At 37.2% G+C, this 23,295-nt stretch overlaps 2 protein-coding genes across 2 annotated transcripts; both read left to right on the forward strand.

The window, feature by feature from the left end:
* The first annotated feature begins 260 nt into the window (after positions 1–260).
* Positions 261–7,778, forward strand: LOC106832734 (olfactory receptor 6M1-like). The gene is made up of 2 exons (XM_014843607.2): positions 261–1,181; positions 7,659–7,778. Exons 1-2 carry the CDS (start codon positions 261–263, stop codon positions 7,776–7,778), a joined length of 1,041 nt encoding a protein of 346 aa, XP_014699093.2.
* Positions 7,779–22,109: 14,331 nt separating this feature from the next.
* LOC106832796 (olfactory receptor 6M1-like) lies at positions 22,110–23,051 on the forward strand. Its single transcript, XM_014843688.1, has one exon. It carries the CDS (start codon positions 22,110–22,112, stop codon positions 23,049–23,051), a length of 942 nt encoding a protein of 313 aa, XP_014699174.1.
* Positions 23,052–23,295: the final 244 nt, after the last annotated feature.

A 23,295-nucleotide genomic window follows, 5' to 3' on the forward strand; every position in this document is an offset into this window, starting at 1 on the left:
AATATATAAATTTAATAGAAATCAAAAAGTTAAAGTTTAAAGGATCATAGAGATTTCTTTTCCAGTCTATCAATTATATAGATGAGAACTGAGGCCACATGAGATCACTTAAGGCCACATAATAGAGTCACAGACAGGACTAGAAACCCTCCCTCTTGAACGTTCTCTCTATTCTATATTTAGCAAGATCATAGGAAATTTGAAAAATATCTTAAATTGTTCCAATTTCCTTTGCTTATTTCTTTGCTCCTCAAGTAAAAATGGCCATAAGAAACCAGAGCACAGTGGCTGAATTCATCTTGGTCTCCTTTCCTGTTGTCCAGGAGCTTCAGATCCTGCTATTTGTCATTCTTCTGCTAGTTTATATGCTCACCATAACAGGAAACATTGTCATCATTTCCTTAATATGGACCGATAACCATCTCCAAACACCAATGTACTTCTTCCTCAGTAATTTGTCATTTTTGGACATTTTATTCACAACTACTATTGCCCCAAAGTTACTAGCTTGCCTGTTAGAAGAGAAGAAAACCATATCTTTTGCCGGCTGCATCATCCAAATTTATTTCTACTTCTTTCTGGGGACAGTGGAGTTTATCCTCTTGGCAGTGATGTCCTTTGACCGCTACGTGGCCATCTGTAACCCCCTCCGCTACACCATCATCATGAACAGCAGGGTCTGTCTCCTGCTGGTTCTGGGCTGCTGGGTGGGGGCCTTCCTGTCAGTGCTCTGCCCGACTATTGTCGTGTCCAGATTGCCATACTGCACTGAAGAAATTAGTCATTTCTTCTGTGACATTGCTCCTTTACTGCAGGTGGCCTGTATTGATACTCATTTCATTGAGATGATAAATTTCCTCTTATCTTCCCTTGTGGTCCTGACCTCACTGGCGCTCACCATCGTGTCCTACACCTACATCATTTCTACCATCCTCCGCATCCCCTCAGCCCAAGGACGTCAGAAAGCCTTTTCCACCTGTGCTTCTCACATCACTGTCATATCCATTGCCTACGGCAGCTCCATCTTCATGTACGTGAGGCCCAACCAGAGCTATTCACTGGACTTTGACAAAGTGACAGCTGTCCTCACTACAGTAGTGACCCCTCTTCTTAACCCCTTCATTTACAGCTTGAGGAATGAAAAGGTAAAGAAAGTCTTGAGAGATTCAATTAATAGAATAGTTCCACCACATTCCAAAGGAACATGATACTAAGTAATTTCAGCACATCTAAGCTATACTGCCTCTATATGACACCTTGCTCTGTGTGGGGAGTAACACAGAAGTGTGACTGAAGTCTAACAATCTGTAGGTAGGATGAATAAGCATCACACCTCATCAATAGTCAAGTGTTATAACCTTCGTATGGAAAACCAGAAAATAATAAGGATTCTATGGCCCTTCAGTCCTTGAAATATTTGCATATAGTAATATAGGATGACGGAAACACTCCAGACCTTGAGTCATAAGAGCTAATGTCTAATGTTTGTTCAGGCACTAACTTCAATGGACTTAGATTCATTATGTTACTTCTCAAAGCTTCTACTTGATCATCTATAAAACGGTGGTAGGAATTTCCACTCTGTTTGTCAGACAGGGCACTTGTTGCCATAAAATGAAATCCTTTGTACAAAAGTAACATTGTCATCATATTTGGTGATTGTTAGAGTGGAAAGTAAGAACCTTTCATCAGCCCTGAGATGCTTCCCTTTTGATGATCTTGACTATATTAAGAGGCAATATTTTTAATTCTGCTAAGCAATATGGAAAAGAAACAAGTTTAAGAGACTGACAAATGAAAAGACTCTCAAATTCTGCTCCTAGGAAAAAGACCTATCTGTACTCAAATCAGGTACATGCCTGCTGTGGCACTCAGAGCCTTAGGTTATCTTTATCTTTACCCGGTTCCATTAAATATTTCATTTGAGTTACCAACTTTCCTTGCTCTGACTCTAGGTTCACCAGGCACTTTTATACCTACTTTCGCCTTCCTATACAGCTTGCTGATTGGGAGAAAATATTCTGGCCAAAGCAAAGGTTATCTAGCCATCTAGTACTGTCTTTGTTGTTGTAAACTAATTACAATTATATTTTGATTAATTTGAATCTGATCTCTGAGTCAGTGTGATGCAAATGGAAATGTGATGAATTTATCAACATAATACAACCCTCTAAAGAATATCTAGAAAGCAGGATTGTCTTTTAATGTTATTTTCATTTCCCATAACTATATGCATAGCTCTTTTCTCAAAACTTTTGTATTCTGCTGAGTCTTTATTGGTCAGAAAGGACAACTGGACAGTGTACCTAGTGTAGCGAGGAAGGGACAGGAAGGAGAGACTATTAGGAAGCAAGATTAAAAAGAGAAACGTAACCATGGAACCAGTTCTGACCCTGTTGCTGAGTACCTTAGAGGATAAGAAAGCCTGAGGTGTTCAACAGCTAAATGTAATCTTAAGCACTGATGGGGGATTCAGCCCAAATAAGGGTAGCATCACATTGCCACTGTGGGGACCTGAGGTTGGCCACCCCAAGATATGTCTCTTTGGCATCAGGATTATTTGAGGCTGATTGCTTTTGATAAACTGGGACAGGGAAGGAGGCTCTGAGGAATGGAACTTGCCCCTTGTTAGGACACGTTTACATTTGTAAGGTAAATCTCTATCTGTAAAATGTGCCTCCCTCTCTGTACCAGGAAGAAGAAAGGCAATGACCTACTCTCTAAAAACTCTTAATCAATACCAAAGGCAAGGACTTAAAATCTGCATTTTATTGTGCTAGTCTGGTAACCTCCTGTAACTGACTTCCCTCCCCCTCCCAACGTTGACATTCCTTAAGGATTAAGCATCTTTCCTTAGGCTAGGAACCGATTGCTGCTTCGCTCACCTGTGACCGCCTAGCTCCAGACATAGACTTGCCTCCTGCTATGCCCACCGAGATAGCAGACCATTACCTGCTGTGTCCATCAAGCACTGTGCCGACAGGGCAATCTTGTGACTATTGTGGGAGGGACATTTCAATCACATGTGAAACACCCTGTTTGGGGCTATATAACCACTCTGTGCACCCCACTTCTTCGGTGCCCTTTCTTCCTTCGGGAAGAAAGTCCCCGGGCCATGGTTCCTCATAAAGCTTTGTTTAATTTTCTCTTGCTATTCTGTCTCATGTGAATTTAATTCGTTCTCCAGCCAGACGAACCCCCATTTGGGGAGAGGAAATGTCCACCTCCCCTACACCACCATAAGGGGAATTGTAATAACATATAAGAAAAAACAACTCCTGACATCCAGAACTGATCTGATGTTCACGGATAGGTTTCAGTGTTATTACAAACTGATATGATGCTCCTAGATAAGTCGTACTTTTCTCCTGTTGGCGACAGAGTGTTTTGCAGAACATCCGTTTCAGACAAGGTCACTGTGCAATACAAAATACCACACATCCTCCTTTCTTGCAGAATTGGATGGCTGCTACGTCTTTACCAATTACAGCTTTATCTCACTCTGTCTACACTTGCTGTAAATAAGATGTACTGAGATACTCAATCATAGAATTACCACATCTTTCCGTGAGCACCCAAGCCAGAGCAAGCCCCCACTTCTTTGGATCCTCCCCAAAAATACCCAACCAAAGCCTAAATCCTGTAATAGCTACACTGTCTTCCTAAGACATTCCATGTTCTCTATATATGGATTCTCCCTCACTGCAACGAATAATAAACCCAGGTTTTCCCACTATAGATTTGTTCCTAGTAGCCTTTGGCATAAAGGCAATGACCCATGGCAGGACATAAGGCCCTGATAAAAGGCAGAACAAGCCTTAGAGCCCCTGAATCCAGTTCACAGGATATCTGAGAAACCCAAAAATAAGAAAAAGTAGACAAAAACACAGAATGATGTAAAAAGGACCAAGAATCTTCTTGGGCTCTTCATCACCTGATGAGTCTAATGATCCCTAATGAGGAGGAATTGATGATTAAATAAGACTACACCATAAAATACAGATTATATTAATTATGTCTTTGCATGCCTAAATAAAGGTTATATAAAGCTGTGTTTTGTTTACCCATAAAATTGGTTTTCTTATCTCAGTTATCTATAATATCTATGTTATAAATTCCCTGTGTTAAAGAACTCCATTCAGGTGTTGTTCATGCAAAACATCTAAACATAAGTGGGCATGGCCAATATTTGTTTATGACTTTGGTGCCAAAGGCCTGTGAGGGCACCAGTTATGGAAACGCTTGTAACCCAGCTGGTAGGAAAAGAGAATGGCCCCGATCAGGAATTGCAGATAAATCTGTCCATGTAATATTTTGTAATCAGAAAAGCCTTATTTTTATTACTTCTTCCTCAAATCTTATTTTGATTTTTATTTTTCCTTTGGTATTACCCACCTTTTAAGTTCTATTGTCTTTTGCTCACAGATCCAGACCTCACACCAAAAGAGATCTGTTTGAATTCATTTATGAATCCAACTTATTAAATTGTTCTCATTTACTAGATTTTTCTCATTCAATTTTGTGATAGTTGGAAAATGTTAAGTTATCTAAGTCCTTGACAGTTATCAAATCAATGACCGACTTCTTGAACATCTTTTCCTTCTATGATTTCCCCCCACTTTTCACCGCTCTCACCATAGGCCTAAGAGAGAGCTGATCCATGGATGATCACCCAAATCTCTCAGGGGACAGTTCTTTAAACACAAATTTCTATTCTATACACTAAAAGGCTGAGTTGAAATTGTTTATGTTAATAGGTTTTTTTCTATTCGTGCACATGGTTTTGACATCCTGGTAAAGACTGGACTCAAGCAGCAGTACCTGATTCACTTAAGCATTTTTAAATGTCCAAGATGGGCTTATTTGCTTTGAGAAGACCTCCGTCCTATTCAGCTTGTACAGTGGAGGCCTGGAAGAAGGGAAAAATGTTCAAATGAGAACTGGACGGTGCTTTCACTTGTGTACAAACCTTTGAAAGCCTACAAGGATAAACATGAAACTAAGTATTTAGAAAAAGGATTTTTAAAACTTCTTAATTCATTCATAGTTATCTTACACTTGAAAGCTTTTTAAAGGCTGAAAGGAAATACTCCAAATAATAAACACTGGTTAATTTGGATGATACTTTATGTAACATTTTCTTTAACACTCTGCTTTTCTATATTTCCCACATGTTCTGTGCGCAAATGCATAAATTTTAATTTTAAAAAATGGAATGGGAATTTTTTAAGAGGTTAAATTCATTTCTATGCTGATACACAGGTATCTATCTAAGAAGTGAATCTCTTATTTGGTATATAAATAGGAAATTATTTTATTCAATCTGTTTTAAACTCTCATAGTTCAACCCCTTAAATTTGATGTCCATTTTAGGAGTAAGAATAGATATCTAAAACTTACGTTTTTTTTAAAAACTTAATTAATTTTTACTTTATTCTTATAGTTAAATGCACTAAGGAATTCCTTTTTCCTTGAGTTCAAGTTTGAAAATTAATCTTGAGGGAAATGTATTGAGCCAGAGTGAACTGATTGCAACGTTTATTATTTTCAGAATATCTCCACCTGTAGCAAGTTAGCTGTGAAGTTCTTAAGTGGTCATAGTAACTAAAGAATACAGTAATTAATCTGGGACTCTAGATCCCATATCTGATATAAATAAATCATAACTTCAGGGTAGAATTGAAAGTAATATAAAAGCCATAAACTAACCCACCACCAAAGGATAATCATCATGATATATAAGGTCCCAGCTCAAGTGACAATTCTGTAAACTTTTGAAAAAATGTATTATCTGCGATTATTTATGAAGCACAACCTGATATACTTTAGTGTCATGTGCAAAGTAGCTATATGATACTCTGTGTCTTTAACCAAGAACTTCTAAATAATTTTAAAAGCCACCAAAAGCTATCTGGTCATCCAGATAGAAACTGGTGTAAATCAGACACCTTCCTCAGGCCCAAAATGATTGGTCGGATCCTTTATTCTGCTTCCTATTCTTTGAGTCTGTTTTCTCCTCTTCATCCTTACCATTTCAGAAGTTAGGGTTTTTATTACGCTTTATAGGATTATTGGAATGGCCTAAGTCTAGCCTTATCTCCACCTTGTTAAACATCCATATGTTAGCAAGAGTAACTTTCTAAAATACAAATATGATCAAATAGCATCTCTCAATAGTTCCTAATGACCTTTCACAATATGTCATATAAGACCATCATATCTGTCCTTCACTTGTGTCAACCTCACCAACTGTTCTTCTTCCGAAGTGCCTACCTCACCAAATAACTTCAAGATCCCAGGATGCTCCATGCCCTTCAAAGTCTTTTATCTTATAAAATTCTACTTATTTTGACATAAATGCTTCCCCCAACACTATTGCCACTAAACTCATTAAAAACATATTCCTTATCGTTTAAGAGTCATTGTGTTCTCTGTGATGGCATTCTTGTCTAACACTTCCCCCACCCAAACACATACACACAAGGAAGAGTAAAGCTTTCCTTGCTGTTTCCACAGTATTGCTGGCCTCAGTCTATCAGTCCCACAGTGGGCCTTGATTTTTCTCATCTTCCACCCATGAACTCCACGAAGGCAAATATTTCTGCTAAGTTATTGCTGTATCATTAGTTCTGAGCATCAATTAGCTACATTTAATAAATATGTATTTAATTATCTCTTAATAAATGTTTATTTAATAATTAAACATTCCAGGCACTCTCCAGGCATTGGGGTTCAGCAACGAATACAAGAAAGAGTCTCTGTTCTCAACGGGCTTATGTTCTAGTGATGAGAGGGATGACTTAAATAAACACATTAGAAAACATCAAGTAGTAATTAGTGCTACACAGAGACTTGAACTAGAGTGAAGTGATTGAAAGTGAGCGATGGTTGCTTTAGAGTGGATGGTTAGAGAAAGCATCTCTGAGATGGTAACATTTATGTTGAGATTTAATGATAAGAGGTCAGCCACGGGAAGCTCAAGAGAAACAGCCATCCAAGACATTCCAAATGAGGCAATAGCTATAGCTGAAGTCCTTATAATGACATGAGTTTGGTATGTTCAAGGAGGAAAAAGTAAGCAATGTGACTGAGAATAATAGATAAGAGAGCTTGACAGTGACACAAAATAAGACCAGAGAGGTCAGCATGTAGTGATTTATAAAATTGAGTAAGGAGTTTAGATTTCATTCTAAATGTCATGTGAAATCATGGGAGGATTTTAATCTCATTTATATATGTAGAAGAACATTCTAATGGCTGCATGTGGAGAATAGGGCATAGGAAGAAGAGAATAGAAAAGCTGAGAGAGCTAATAAGAGGCAAAACAGAAGTCCAAACTAGGGATGGCCATGAGTTGGACTAGACTTGTTGCAATGAAGGAGGAGGGAGATGGTAGAATTTGGAATATATTTTGATGATAGAATAGTATAAAATATACACCTGACTACATCTGAAGCTCTCTCAGACTCAAAGTGGTAGTTGGCTACACTACAATCTGAGAAAGACATAAAAAGCCTGGAAATAAGCTCATCGTATTACATTAACTAGTGGTTGGTAGCCAAGAGAAAAGAGCTCTACTTTTAGTATGAAAAACCAAGGCAGGATTTTCACTTCCATAGATAGTATACTAGGTACTTTGGACTAAACTTCCACAGAAGATAACTATAATATTAGGTTTTACCACAGTTCTATCTGGGCCGATAGATCTAGCAGACAAGAAATTTGGAACAGTAAAATTAACAAGAGCAATACAATGCAGCTTTATATACATAATATAGATTTATATAGAACTCATTATCCAACAATCTAGAAATCTAGAAAATATATCCAATTCAAGTTCGTTTGGAACATTTACAAAAATTAGCATATGATATATCACAAAGAAATAAATAAATTCAAAAAAAATAATTAAACCTTCTTCTTAGAAAAAAGCAACTAGGTTAGAGACCACCAATTAAACAAGTAGCTTTTGAAACCCATTTGTTTGAAAATGTGTGTAGGATTTCCCAAAACTCATGAGTTAAAGAGGAATTCATAAAGGACATTATAAATATTTAGAACTAAAAGACAAACAGAAGAGAACTTGAGGATTTCAGCTAAAGTTTTATGTAGAATTAAATTCAGGTACATTTATTAACAAGAAAAGAAAGATAAAATTAAGCTAAGCATCCAAAACAAAACATTATTAAAATAAAAATTTTGTAGGGTAAAGGAATTAATGGTAGAGCAGAAATAACAAATAGGATCAACAAAACCAAATGACAATCTAAAACATCTAGTAAAACATATTAAAAAGAGAAAAGGTCTGAGAAAGCCTCAGATTCCTTAGTAGAGCTGACAGAAGGTACTTCTCTTCTGAAGCCAGTAAGTACTGATGGGAGGAGGTGACTACTTCCTTAAAAGCTAAAACAGCAGTGCAAGACTTCAAGAAACATGAGAAATCAGGAAAACATGATACCACCAAATGAACACAATAATTTTCCAGTAACTCTCTCCAAAGAAAGGGAGATCTGTGGTTTGCCAGGCAAGAATTCAAAATAGCTGTTTTAAGGAACCTCAGTGAGCTACAAGAAAACACAAAAAGACAATTCAGGAAAACCACACAAACAAAATGAGAAGTTTAACAGAGAAATAGAAATTACAAAAAAAGAACTAAACAGAAATTCTGGAGCTGAAGAACACAATGAATGGAATGAAAAAATGCAATGGAGAGCATCAACAGCAAAGTTGATCAACGAGACAAAATAATCTGTGAAGTCGAAGAGGTCACCTGAATTGTCCAGTCATAGGGGAACAAAGAAAAAACAATGAAAAAGAGTAAAGAAAGCCTATGTGAATTATGGAATTCCATTAAAAGAAATAATCTACACATTATTGAAGTCCCAGAGAAGAGGAGTGGGAGAAAGATACAGACAGATTATTTTAAGAAATATGGCTGAGAACTCCCCAAATCAAAGGAGAGATTTGGACATCCAAGTTCACAAAGGTCATAGTTTCCCAAAAAGATTCGACTCCAAAAGATCTTCTCCAAGACACATTATAATACAGTCATGTGTCACTAAATGAAGAAGACGTGTTCTGAGAAACGTGTCATTAGGCAATTTCACCATTGTGCCAACATCATAGAGTGTACTTACAAACCTACGTGGTATAGTCTACCACACAGGTAGGCTATATGATACTAAGTTTAGGCAACCACCATCGTATATGTGTTCTGTTATTGACCAAAATATCGTTATGCAGAGCATGACTATATGACTGTCTAAAATGAAAGACAAAGAAAGAATTTTAGAAGCAGCAGGGGAAAAAAGATTCTCACGCAATAGGGGAACCATAATGCTATCAGATTTCTCAACAAAAATCTTGCAGGCCAGGAGAGAGTGGGGTGATATATTCAAAGTACTAAAAGAAAAAAACTGCCAACCAAAATTACTTTATCCTGCAAAGCTGTTCTTCAGAAATAAGGGAGAGATAAAGACTTTCCTAGACAAACAAAAACTGGGAGGGTCTCCACCACTAGGCCTGTCTCAGAAAAAATGCTGAAAGGAGTTCTGAAAGCTGAAATAAAAGGATGCCATTAAGAACATGAAAATGCAAAACATATTGGTAAAGGTAAGACTACAGTCAGATTCAGAATACTCAATTACTAAAATATGGTATTTCGATAATCACTTAACTATAGTATAAAGGTTAAAGGAAACATGCATTAAAATAGCTGCAGCTATAATAATTTGTTAATGGATATACATTAACATATGACAAAAAAGGTATACATTGTGACATCAAAAACATAAAATATGAGGAGGGGAGAAAAAGAGGAGAGTTTTTGTATGTGATCAAAGTTAAGCTATCACCTTAAAATAGACTGTTTTGCCTAAAAGATGTTTTATGTAAGCTTCATGATAACCACAAAGCAAAAACTTACAGCAGATATCCAAAAGGTGAAGAGCAGGGAATCAAAGCGTAACACTATGTAAAATCATCAGTTCACAAATTAAGACAGCAAGAGAGAAAGAAAGAAACACAGGAACTACAAAACAGCCAAAAACAATAAGATAGCATAAGTAAGTTCTTACCTTATTTAAAGTAATCAATAATTAACTTAAAAGTAAAAGAATTAAACTCTCAAATAAAAAGGTATAGAGTGACTAAATGGGTTAAAACACAAGACTCAACTACACGTTGACTATAAGATACTCACTTCAGGTTTAATGACACAGGTAGCTCAAAGGGAAAGGATGGAAAAAGATACACATGCGAATGGAAACCAAAAGAGAGCAAGCGTAGCTACATTTATATCAGGAAAAATAGACTTATAAACTAAACTATAACAAGCAACAAAGAAGGTCACTTCATAATGATGAAGGGGTCAATTCATCAAGAGGACATAATATTATAAATATATACACACCCACTATCAGAACACCAAAACATATTAAGCAAATACTTGCAGATCTGAAGTTAGAAATGTAAGCAAATACTTGCAGATCTGAAGGGAGAAAGAGACAACAGTACAATAATAACAGGGGGCTTCTTATGTGTCAAATCATCACTGTATATGTTAACCATTTACAAGTGAATTTGCCAATTATACCTCACTAAAGCAAACAAAAATTGAAAAAAATAAATTAGATGATTCCACTATACATGCAGTAGAATGGCTAAATCTTAAAAAGGCTACCATCACCAAGTGTTGGCAAGGATGTGGAACTATAGGATTCTTGTAACTTGCTAGTACAAATGACAGTGATACAATGACTTTGGAGAACACCTTGACAATTTCTTATATAGTTAAACATGTACTTAAAACAGTCATTCCACTCTTAGGAATGTAACCAAGAGAAATGAAAACAAATAGTCACACAAGAACTCAAATGTTCATAGAATCTTTATTCATAATAGCCCCAAATTGAAAACAACTCTGGTGTCCAACATCTGATGAATAGATAAACATACTGTGATATATCTATGCAATCCGTAGGATAGATAATCCTCAGTGATACGCAGGAAGAAACTACTGATACCTGAAACACTTGGATTAATCTCAAAGTGTCAGATTAAGTGAAAGAAAACAAACACAAAAGACTACATGCTATAAGATTGCATTTATATAAAATCCCAGAAAATTCAAAATGGCACTGAAAGAAAACACATCAGTGGCTGTCAGTGGCTGAGGTGGGGAGGAGAGAGCATTAACTGTAAAAGGGCACAGGGAAACTTTTTAAGATAACGTACATATTCTGAGCCATTGTTGTAATGATGGTGATGGCTGCATGACTGCATACACTTGTCAAAACTCAACAAATTATGCACTTAAAATTGTCTATTGTGTATAAATCATATCTCAATAAAATAGATTTTAAAATATGTACATAGACATATTTCTATGTAAATAATCTCTGAAAAAGCAGTCTAAAGCTTATTTCAATACATTGTGAACATTTCAGAAAAAATATTTTTTACTTTTTCCAACTTTCTAGTTCCCTGAGGCTTTAAAGTTCTCTAAGTTTTTCTTTAACTAAATAAGATAAATACCCAAAAGAATCTCCCAGGAGACCTTAACTTTGTAACTGTGACTAGTTATTTCAATTCTGACATTCTGTGATTGCAATAATAATAATTAACATTTTTTCATGCCATGGTCCCAAGAGCCATTCCAAACCAAATCTCTAAAGGTGAACAAAAAAATCAAATGTCACAGCTCGTCCAATGGTAATGACTTTAATACAGATAACATTATTTTCTGTAGAAAGTGAATAAGTTGGATATATCTCAAATCAAGTCATAATATGCCTGACGAATGAACAGGAGTGACTTACCAATAAGATGCAAGTGTCGAGAGAGATTTCAGAGAATGCAAATATAAATTTCTCTAACAATCAGGGCTATTCAAGAAGAATGAGATGCCTCAAGAAATTGTGAGTTTAACATCAGTGGACAGTAACTTGGTAGAGACATTGCAGAATATTTTAGGACCAGCCTAGCTCATATGCCCTTCAAGTTCTCTTCTAATCTGACATTATATAGTTTTGAATAATTCCAGGTTTCTAGATAGATCCCAAGAAGAAATAGAAATTCACTGAATAGATAGGAAATTTCATCCCTACAACTGAAAAAAATCTGAGTTTTGGGAAGCTTTCAGTCATTTTTGCCAAGATGGAGAACAGAAGTCAGAGGACCTGCTCTCAATTCAGCTGTGTTTGACTTCCTGATTCTTCACCAAACCTAACCATTCTGCCCTCCTTGGCAAATATGTGATCCAGAATACATATGACTTAAAACTCAGAGGAATATTCTGAGATTGAGATGCACTGGTGTGTAAAAAGATTAAACAATAATATAACACTTGGACTTGTTTAGTTTAAGTCAAGACTTAGACTTTTGCTGTGGGAATAAGAAAAGGAACTGGGAAAAGTAATCAGAGGTTACAAAAAGACAGTTGTGCATTCAAAGGAGGAAAGAGTACTTAAGCAAAAATTGAATAATCATTCGGTGTGAGTTTGACAAAAGAGTTAGCTATCCTATGGGAAGAGTCTCCGACTAAGACTGAGAGAGACTTATGCAGAATTCAAAATTGAAGCAATAAAGAAATTTAAAGAATAATGGATGAAATGCAGTAGGGAAAAAAAAAAACCAGTGTTAGAGGTTCTCATCATTGAATGAAGAAAATACCAACTGCTCCACAATCTGTATGATGTAAGTATACTTTATTATGTGATTATCCATATATATGTGTTAACAGTATGCCTTGCTAGATTTGTTTACATGTATATTTTATAAGTTAGAATGTAATTACTGTTCTGCACAAGTTTTATTGACTGAAGATGTCGTGTAATAGCTTTACCATAAGTATGTATGTGAACGTTTTTAATGTTCTTCAATTACAATTTAACTTTTTCACATTTTACTGATAGCAGCAAAGATCTCAAATTATCACTAACCCTCACCCTCCCACTCATATTAGTCCTTTTCTGTTCATCCTTCCCCAACTTTATGTTCTTAACAAACATTTTTTGCACAACAGGTAAGTATACATCACTGTCATAGTGCCTATCATGGAACCTTGAGTCTGGCATTATAACTATCCTCATTTTAGAGATGAAAAAGATAAGATTCAGATACTTAAGAGTCCTATTAAAGATCTTGAAGGTACAAGTGGCCAAACAAGAAATAGAACACAGGTTCTCTGATTCCAAAACCTGCTACACTTTTTCCATTATTCCACACTTTCCTGACTAAATCTGGAATCTTGAAATGTGCAAACGTGCAATTTTATACAATTTTTTGATGATACACTGAAATTGTAAGGAATAAAAATACACCCAAAAAATAAAAGCCTTAATTTGGCAAGGGTACAATTAAATAATTATATACAGATTGTCACGGTCCAGAGCATTTACTCCTAGACATGACCAGTCTTGAGGGCCCAGGGATCATCTAGAAAAGGCTAACACAACGCCAGGGTTTTTTTCACTATCATGAAGTTAAGAGACTGCCCAGAGGGGAGAAATGCTACATCTTTTGTTCTTTCCAGAAAAGCGTATTTGACCCAAACACAGCAGAATAGAAAGTTTTCAATGCCGTTTTTTCTATAGTTGTGTAACCCTATGACAACCATGGCAAACAGCAATCTATTTGTCTTTAACTCTCCCGGATTTCTGTTGTTTAAAAATGGCATAATGCTTTTGAAGATCCCAAATTGTCTAATTTTACAACACTAGAGGGGAATCAAGCTTCTATCAGGGCCATTAAGCACTGTGTAGGCAAGAAAGAAAATGGAGGATGTTATGCAGATTGTGAAACAATTAACTACATAAATGGAAGGAACAATGGAATAGATGATAGGCAGCTGCGTGAGAATCCACATTATTCTGCCTTAAGATACCTATCAATCTCCAGTGTTGTCAGTGATGATGGTGGAAAGGGAGAAATGAAAGGGAATTTTAAAGCACTTCTACTTTTCTGCAGAGTGTGATCTATTCTACTTTTATATTATACTTTAGTAATATTAATATTTATCTACCCAGATGTGGTTATGCCTTTTTGTGCAGTAGTAATCATTTTGGAAGTTTATTATCTGGCTGCAGGAGCAGTGGAAGGAGGAGTGAATATTAGAATATTTATGGTGGAAAGAATTCCTACTGGTATCAAGACTCTATTTCAATAGATGAGACCCTTTGGGGTCCTTTGATAACTTAAAAGAAGATTAAACATACTGACATGTAACAGTTCAAAAGAATCCTAGAAGAAAAGGAATGATGCACCTTGCTATTGTAAACTGCGGGTCTTTATCCTAAACTTTCCCCCTTCTTGTGACCCTCCCCACCTCTAAACCCTGAAAGATCTGATTTATTAGACACGTTGGTGTTTGGGTTCTTTCCTCATGCCCAGCATTAATATTGCAGCAATCAGTTATCCAGAACAACATATATCCCAAACTAACAACTAGAAAAAAGGTAACACACATGAGGAAGGTACAGGTTATGATAAAAATCCGTAAAATGCATTAAATGCATAAAATGATAAAAATCATATTAAAATGCAAACTACAGAGCTTACCATTACTTAATCTTGGGCAGCTGGAATCCCATGCTTAAGGGAGGAGCTCCATATATTTTGATTTATTTATTTAATAATTAAAATAGCAACTTTTGTACCCAAAGAATGAGAGATTAAATAGATATGGTACCTGCCCTCATGGGAAACAAAAGAAATACTTAGATTGGAGAGGAATATGTAGATGATCAATATTCTTTTATAGATGTAGAAACTTGGGGCAGGAATCTAAGAGAAAGTAAAAAGAACTCATCTACTAAATTCAAAAGCAAGTCAAGTTATTCAGCTCCAATTATCTTTGAAAATTACTCTTAGATGGGCAAAAACCACTATGCATTTGTAAAGGAGCTTACTGACAACAACCTAGAAACATCAAATAATTCTAAGAAACCAATATTTCCCTAAATAGAACAGAGAAGCTGAGGACAAACCCTTAATATTAAAACAATAAGGATAAGTTGATTTGTGGGATAAATGAGTGTTGAATGAAAATAAAGAGGGAACTGCAGGAAAAAGTCACAGTCAACTTTTCAGATGTAAATCCGCTCAGAAAAAAAAAAGTAGTTAAGGCAAAAAATAGCTGCTAGAAGTTACTTATTCCAGATAGAGAGCCTGGAGAAAATGATTTTCTTAAAAAGAAATTGGATGGGCTCCTGGCCTAGAAACAATGTAGCTCAGGTTCATAGATTGGTTGTTTAAATTTGAAACTAAAGGATTAGCCACAAATAATAGACCAAAAGACTAGGCTTCAACTGAATTTTTTTTTTTTTTTTTTTTTTTTTTTTTTTATTAATGTTATGATGGATTACAGGCTTGTGAAATTTCAGTTGTACATTTTTGTTAGTCATGTTGTGGGTACACCACTACCCCCTCCGTGCCCTCCCCCCACCCCCCCTTTTCCCTGGTAACCACCGATCAGATCTCCTTCTCAATATACTAATTTCCACCTATGAGTGGAGTCATATAGAGTTCGTCTTTCTCTGACTGACTTATTTCGCTTAACATAATGCCCTCGAGGTCCATCCACATTGTTGTGAATGGGCCAATTTCGTCTTTTTTTATGGCTGAGTAGTATTCCATTGTGTATATATACCACATCTTCTTTATCCAATCATCAGTTTCTGGGCATGTAGGCTGGTTCCACGTCTTGGCTATTGTAAATAATGCTGCGATGAACATAGGGGTGCAACGGACTCTTGAGATATCTGATATCAGGTTCTTAGGATAGATACCCAGTAATGGGATGGCTGGGTCATAGGGTATTTCTATTTTTAACTTTTTGAGAAATCTCCATACTGTTTTCCATAGTGGCTGTACCAGTTTGCATTCCCACCAACAGTGTATGAGGGTTCCTCTTTCTCCACAACCTCTCCAACATTTGTCGTTCTTGGTTTTGGATGTTTTTGCCAATCTAACGGGGGTAAGGTGATATCTTAGTGTAGTTTTGATTTGCATTTCCCTGATGATTAGCGATGATGAACATCTTTTCATGTGTCTATTGGCCATATTCATATCTTCTTTTGAGAAATGTCTGTTCATGTCCTCTGCCCATTTTTTGATCGGGTTGTTTGTTTTTTTGTTGTTAAGCAGTGTGAGTTCTTTGTATATTATGGAGATTAACCCTTTGTCGGATAAGTGGCTTGTAAATATTTTTTCCCAATTAGTGAGCTGTTTTTTTGTTTCAATTCTGTTTTCCCTTGCCTTGAAGAAGCTCTTTAGTCTGATGAAGTCCCATTTGTTTATTCTTTCTATTGTTTCCCTCAACTGAGGAGTTACAGTGTCCGAAAAGATTCTTTTGAAACTGATGTCAAAGAGTGTACTACCTATATTCTCTTCCAAAAGACTTATTGTCTCAGGCCTAATCTTTAGGTCTTTGATCCATTTTGAGTTTATTTTGGTGTGTGGTGAAAAAGAATGGTCGATTTTCAATCTTTTGCATGTGGCTGTCCAGTTTTCCCAGCACCATTTGTTGAAGAGACTTTCTTTTCTCCATTGTAGGCCCTCTGCTCCTTTGTCGAAGATTAGCTGTCCATAGATGTGTGGTTTTATCTCTGGGCTTTCAATTCTGTTCCATTGATCTGTGCACCTGTTTTTGTACCAGTACCATGCTGTTTTGATCACTGTAGCTTTGTAGTATGTTTTGAAATCAGGGATTGTGATTCCGCCGGCTTTGTTTTTCTTGCTCAAGATTGCTTTAGCAATTCGTGGTCTTTTGTTCCCCCATATGAATTTTAGGATTGTTTGTTGAATTTCTGTGAAGAATGTTCTTGGGATTCTGATTGGGATAGCATTGAATCTGTATATTGCTTTGGGTAGTATGGACATTTTAACTATGTTTATTCTTCCAATCCATGTGCAAGAAATGTCTTTCCATCTCTTTATGTCATCGTCAATTTCTTTCAAGAAAGTCTTGTAGTTTTCATTGTATAGATCCTTCACTTCCTTGGTTAAGTTTATCCCAAGGTATTTTATTCTTTTCGTTGCGATTGTGAATGGGATAGAGTTCTTGAGTTCTTTTTCTGTTAGTTTATTGTTAGTGTATAGAAATGCTACTGATTTATGCACGTTAATTTTATACCCTGCTACTTTGCTGTAGTTGTTGATTATTTCTAATAGTTTTTCTGTGGATTCTTTGGGGTTTTCTATGTATAAGATCATGTCGTCTGCAAACAACGCGAGTTTTACTTCTTCGTTACCTATTTGGATTCCTTTTATTTTTTTTTCCTGCCGAATTGCTCTGGCCAGCACCTCCAGTACTATGTTGAATAGGAGTGGTGAAAGTGGGCACCCTTGTCTTGTTCCTGTCCTCAGAGGGATGGCTTTCAGCTTTTGTCCATTGAGTATGATGTTGGCTGTGGGTCTATCATATATGGCCTTTATTATGTTGAGGTACTTTCCTTCTATACCCATTTTACTGAGGGTTTTTATCATAAATGGGTGTTGGATCTTGTCGAATGCTTTCTCTGCGTCTATTGAGATGATCATGTGGTTTTTGTTTTTCATTTTGTTGATGTAGTGTATCACGTTGATTGACTTGCGGATGTTGAACCATCCCTGTGTCCCTGGTATAAATCCCACTTGATCATGGTGTATAATCTTTTTGATGTATTGCTGTAATCGGTTTGCCAAAATTTTGTTGAGGATTTTTGCATCTATGTTCATCAGTGATATCGGCCTGTAGTTCTCCTTCTTTGTGTTGTCCTTGTCAGGTTTGGGGATCAGAGTGATGTTGGCTTCATAGAATGTGTTAGGGAGTTCTCCATCTTTCTCAATTTTCTGGAACAGTTTGAGGAGAATAGGTATTAAGTCTTCTTTGAATGTTTGGTAGAATTCTCCAGAGAAGCCGTCTGGTCCTGGACTCTTGTTTTTGGGAAGGTTTTTGATTACCGTTTCTATTTCCTTTCTTGTGATTGGTCTATTCAGATTCTCCATTTCTTCCTGATTCAGTTTGGGGAGATTGTAGGAGTCTAGGAATTTGTCCATTTCTTCCAGGTTGTTCAATTTGTTGGCATATAGTTTTTCATAGTATTCTCTTATGATCTCTTGTATTTCATTGGTATCTGTTGTGATTTCTCCTCTCTCATTCCTGATTTTATTAATTTGCGCTTTCTCTCTTCTTTTCTTGGTGAGTCTGGCTAGGGGTTTGTCAATTTTGTTAATTCTTTCGAAGAACCAACTCTTTGTTTCATTGATCCTTTCTATTGTCTTTTTTGTTTCAATATCGTTTATTTCTGCTCTTATTTTTATTATTTCCCTCCTTCTACTGACTCTGGGCTTTGTTTGTTCTTCTTTTTCTAGTTCTGTTAGGTGTCGTTTGAGGTTGCTTACGTGAGCTTTTTCTTGTTTAGTGAGGTGAGCCTGTATTGCGATGAATTTCCCTCTTAGGACTGCTTTTGCTGCATCCCAAATGATTTGGTATGTCGTGTTCTCATTTTCGTTTGTCTCCAGATAATATTTGATTTCTTCTTTAATTTCTTCAATGATCCATTGTTTGTTGAGAAGCGTGTTGTTTAGTCTCCACATTTTTGCACCTTTCTCTGCTTTTTTCTTGTAGTTGATTTCTAGTTTAATAGCGTTATGATCAGAAAAGATGCTTGATATTATTTCAACTCTCTTGTATTTATTGATGTTTGCTTTGGTTCCCAAAATATGGTCAATCCTTGAGAATGTTCCATGTGCACTTGAGAAGAATGTGTAACCTGCTGTTTTTGGATGAAGTGTTCTATATATATCTATTAAGTCCATCTGGTCTAATTTTTCATTTAATTCTATTATTTCCTTGTTGATTTTCTGTCTGGATGTTCTGTCCATTGGTGTTAATGGTGTGTTGAGGTCCCCTACTATTATTGTATTGTTGTTGATGTCTTCTTTTAGTTCTATTAAGAGTTGCTTTACAAATTTTGGTGCTCCTGTGTTGGGTGCATATATATTTATAAGTGTTATGTCTTCTTGGTGGAGAGTCCCTTTTATCATTATATACTGTCCCTCTTTATCCTTCTTTATCTGTTTTGCTTTGAAATCTACCTTGTCTGATATTAGTATAGCGACACCTGCTTTCTTTTGTTCATTATTAGCTTGGAGTATTGTTCTCCATCCCTTCACTCTGAGTCTGTGTTTGTCTTTGGGGCTGAGGTGTGTTTCCTGGAGGCAGCATATTGTTGGATCTTGTTCTTTGATCCATCCTGCCACTCTGTGTCTTTTGATTGGGGAGTTCAATCCATTTACATTTAGAGTGATTATTGAGACGTGGGGGCCTACCACTCCCATTTTGTGTCTTGTTTTCCGGTTTTCTTCAGTTTCCTTTGTTTCTCGTCCCATGGTTTAATCTGTTCTGATGTAGAGCTACTACTCTCTGTTGTTGTCCTTCTACTTATCTCCTCTGCTCTTGGTTTTGTAGCCCCTTTCCTTTTTTGGATTTTTCAGGAAAGAGGGTTTTCCTGAGGATTTCCTGAAGAGGAGGTTTTGTGGCAATGAACTCCCTTAATTTTTGTTTGTCTGGGAAAGTTTTTATTTCTCCATCGTATTTGAAGGATATTTTCGCTGGGTAGAGAATTCTCGGCTGTAGATTTTTGTCCTTCAGATTTTTGAATATATCATTCCACTCTCTTCTAGCCTGTAAAGTTTCTGCTGAGAAATCTGCTGATAGCCTGATGTGGGTTCCTTTGTAGGTTAGTTTCTTTTGCCTGGCTGTCCTTAATATTTTCTCCTTGTCGTTGACTCTTGCTAGCTTCACTACTATATGCCGTGGAGTTGGTCTTCTTGCATTGATAAAGTTTGGAGATCTATTGGCTTCTGTCACCTGAAGATCCATCTCCCTCACCAGATTTGGGAAGTTCTCAGCCATTATTTCTTTGAATAGGTTTTCTGCCCCTTTCTCCTTCTCTTCTCCCTCTGGTATACCTATAATCCTTACGTTGCATCTCCTAATTGTGTCTGATAATTCTCGGAGAGTTTCTTCATTTCTTTTAAGTCTTGCTTCTCTCTCCTCCTCTGCCTGCAACAATTCTATATTGCCATCTTCCAAATTGCTAATTCTTTCCTCCATATTATCGGCCCTACTGTTCAGAGCATCTAGATTTTTCTTAATCTCCTCTATTGTGTTCTTCATTTCCAATATTTCTGTTTGGTTCTTCTTTATCGTATCAAACTCTTTTGTGACATAGCTCCTGAACTCGTTGAGTTGTCGGTCAGAATTCTCTCTTAACTCATTGAGAATCTTAATGATGGCTGTTTTGAAGTCATCGTCATTTAGGTTATACATCTCATTTTCTTTGGGATTGTTTTCTGTGTATTTGTTGCTTTCTTTCTGTTCTGGAGATTTGATGTATTTTTTCATATTGCTTGATGTTGTTGATTTGTGCCTCCGCATGGAGATAGAGTTTAGTTGCTCCTTTCACTTGTTTCAGCTGCTGCGGTGGGAGGAGCAGCTGTTTATATTTCACCGACCAGGAACCCTGTCCGTAGTTGCTAACTGGGCCTGGGCCCCTCTTCGTAGCCACAGTGGCCCTTTGGATTCCCTCCTCTGCTGTGGGGGCCGTCACAGGGGGGCTTCAGGCTGCAGGTGCCTACTGTTGCAGCCCACCTAGATGTGCTCTCTCCTTGGGGTCTGCAACGGTGTTATGGGCTTTTCCAGCAGCCAGGGGTGGGATCACTTATATTTGTCGCTCCGTTGCTGACGGCACCCACCAAATCTCACTTGTCCTCTATAGGTCGCAGGAGAGCTATTGGCATCTTCTACAGTCTGTGGTTAGTACACCTAGTTATGCTGCTTTTGCCCTGGGGTCTTCCAGCCTTGTGGCTGGCGGCTGGGTGCCTTCTACTGGTGCTGTGCAGAGGCTTTCCCTAAGGCTGCTGTGAGCCTGTAGGGTTTCCCCCTAGGCTACTAAGCTGGGTCTCTGGAACTCTCTCCAGCCCCAGTCCTCTCCGAGATCTCCGGCAATCCCTAGACCCACGGGGCGGGCAATGGCAGCTGGGGGTCGCCCCTAGGCTTCAACTGAATTTTATAGACATGCAATAAGAGGTCCAGCAAAGTTGAGCAGTTTTCAAAGATTAAGCTCAATATTTCAAAAACCATTTATCTGCATCCACTTTTTTGCACTACTATTAATAACCGGATCTTCAAATGGCTGAAAAGAATATAAAGTGTAAGAGATCTAGTTGAGAGAACCTATAAGAATCAGTTGGAGAATGGGAGGGGAAATTGTTATTCTTCTAGATGCTGCCATATGCACACATTGCAAGGAACAAAAAAGAAACACACCAATCATTTTCTCAAAAACTTTTTTCAAAATATATAATAGTTTATGCAAATTATCAACCATACATCATCTACCTACTTGTTATATAACAGTGTAGATAACAAAAAAATTATGTCATTATAGAAAATAAACCCAAAAAAATCGTGCTAATTATACAGAGATCAATTATAATTACCTCAAAATGACTTGGGTCCAACTAGATATTCATTGATACTCAATACATAATACCAACAACAAAAGTGAGTAGAGACAAATACAGGTTCCCTGTCATGTGAGTGTCCAGTTTTCATAGTTTTTGCTCCGTCATTTAGACGATACTCGAATATTGAAATAATTTTGAGAAAATAACTCAACTTTCACTACCATTCCGTTTCTCCATGTTCCAAACTGATTGATTGGATTCTCAGTTAAGTGTGTCTCTCTTCTTAGGCACAAAACTTAGCTGAGAAAATAATACGTCAGGAAGAGTGAAAGAGAGAAAGAAAGGAGCATGGGGTAAAAGAGAATAAAATCACAAAGATTACAGTTCCATGGAGCCATGAAGATAATTTCAGTCAACCGAAAATTTTAAATACAGTCTGAGAATACTGAGATTAGATGAAGTCATGTAATTTATGCAAGGTCCTACATTTATTAGGGTCAGAGACAGGATGAAAACAAATCACTCTTGACTCTTCATTCAAAGCTTTTCTACTTCTTCTTATCACTGATATTGACAGTTAAAAACGTATAGGCTGATTTTCGTCTCTATTTTTTCAGACACGTGCTGCCCACCAGACACTGCATGCAACAGATATGCAAAATCAGACCACAGTGACTGAATTTACCCTGACTGCCTTCCCCGTTCTCCAGAAGCTTCAGATTTCCCTCTTTGTGGTCCTCTTGTTTACTTACATGCTTACTCTAACAGGAAATATTGTCATCATTTCCCTAATATGGGCTGATAATCGCCTCCAAACCCCCATGTACTTCTTCCTCAGCAATTTGTCATTTTTGGACATTTTATACACTACCTCAGTTACCCCAAAACTGTTAGCCTGTCTCCTAGAGGAGAAGAAGACCATATCTTTGCCTGGCTGCATCACCCAAACATACTTCTTTTTTTTCCTGGGGACAGTAGAGTTTATCCTCTTGGCAGTGATGTCCTTTGACCGCTACGTGGCCATCTGTAACCCCCTCCACTACACCATCATCATGAACAGCAGGGTCTGTCTCCTGCTGGTTCTGGGCTGCTGGGTGGGGGCCTTCCTGTCAGTTCTCTGCCCGACTATTGTAGTATCCAGATTGCCTTTCTGTTATAAGGAAATTAGTCACTTCTTCTGTGACATTGCCCCTCTGCTTCATGTAGCCTGCATAGACACTTATTTTATTGAGATGATAAACTTCCTCTTATCTTCCCTCGTCCTCCTGAGCTCACTGGTGCTCACCACTGTGTCCTACACTTACATCATTTCTACCATCTTGAGCATCTCTTCAGCCCAAGGACGTCAGAAGGCCTTTTCCACCTGTGCTTCTCACATCACTGTTGTCTCCATTGCCTATGGGAGCAACATCTTCATGTATGTGAGGCCCAGTCAGAGTCATTCCCTGGATTTTGACAAAGTCACAGCTGTCCTCACCACAATGGTGACCCCTCTTCTGAACCCCTTCATTTATAGTCTCAGGAATGAAAAGGTAAAGGAAGTTTTGAGAGAAGCAGTCTGCAAAAGTATGTCCTTATTGCAAAGGAAAACTTGAAAACTTATTGCACAGAAGAAATTGAAACTTTGTTTGCTAAAAATGGCTATTTTCAAAAATTTGGACTCAATGTGGAGAAAGGCATGCTTGAAGACCAAAAATCAAAGATATGTGGGAACATAGGACAAGACTTCATGCCACATCAGGTGAAAAGTATTGTAGTCAAGGTCCAGAGGAGGAAATTCAGTCATGGAGAAAATAACATGTGCTGAACTCTATTATTTGACTGTCTCACACATGGAAT

Source organism: Equus asinus, chromosome 20 (assembly GCF_041296235.1).
Source record: "Equus asinus isolate D_3611 breed Donkey chromosome 20, EquAss-T2T_v2, whole genome shotgun sequence".
Classification (NCBI taxonomy): Eukaryota; Metazoa; Chordata; class Mammalia; order Perissodactyla; family Equidae; genus Equus; species Equus asinus.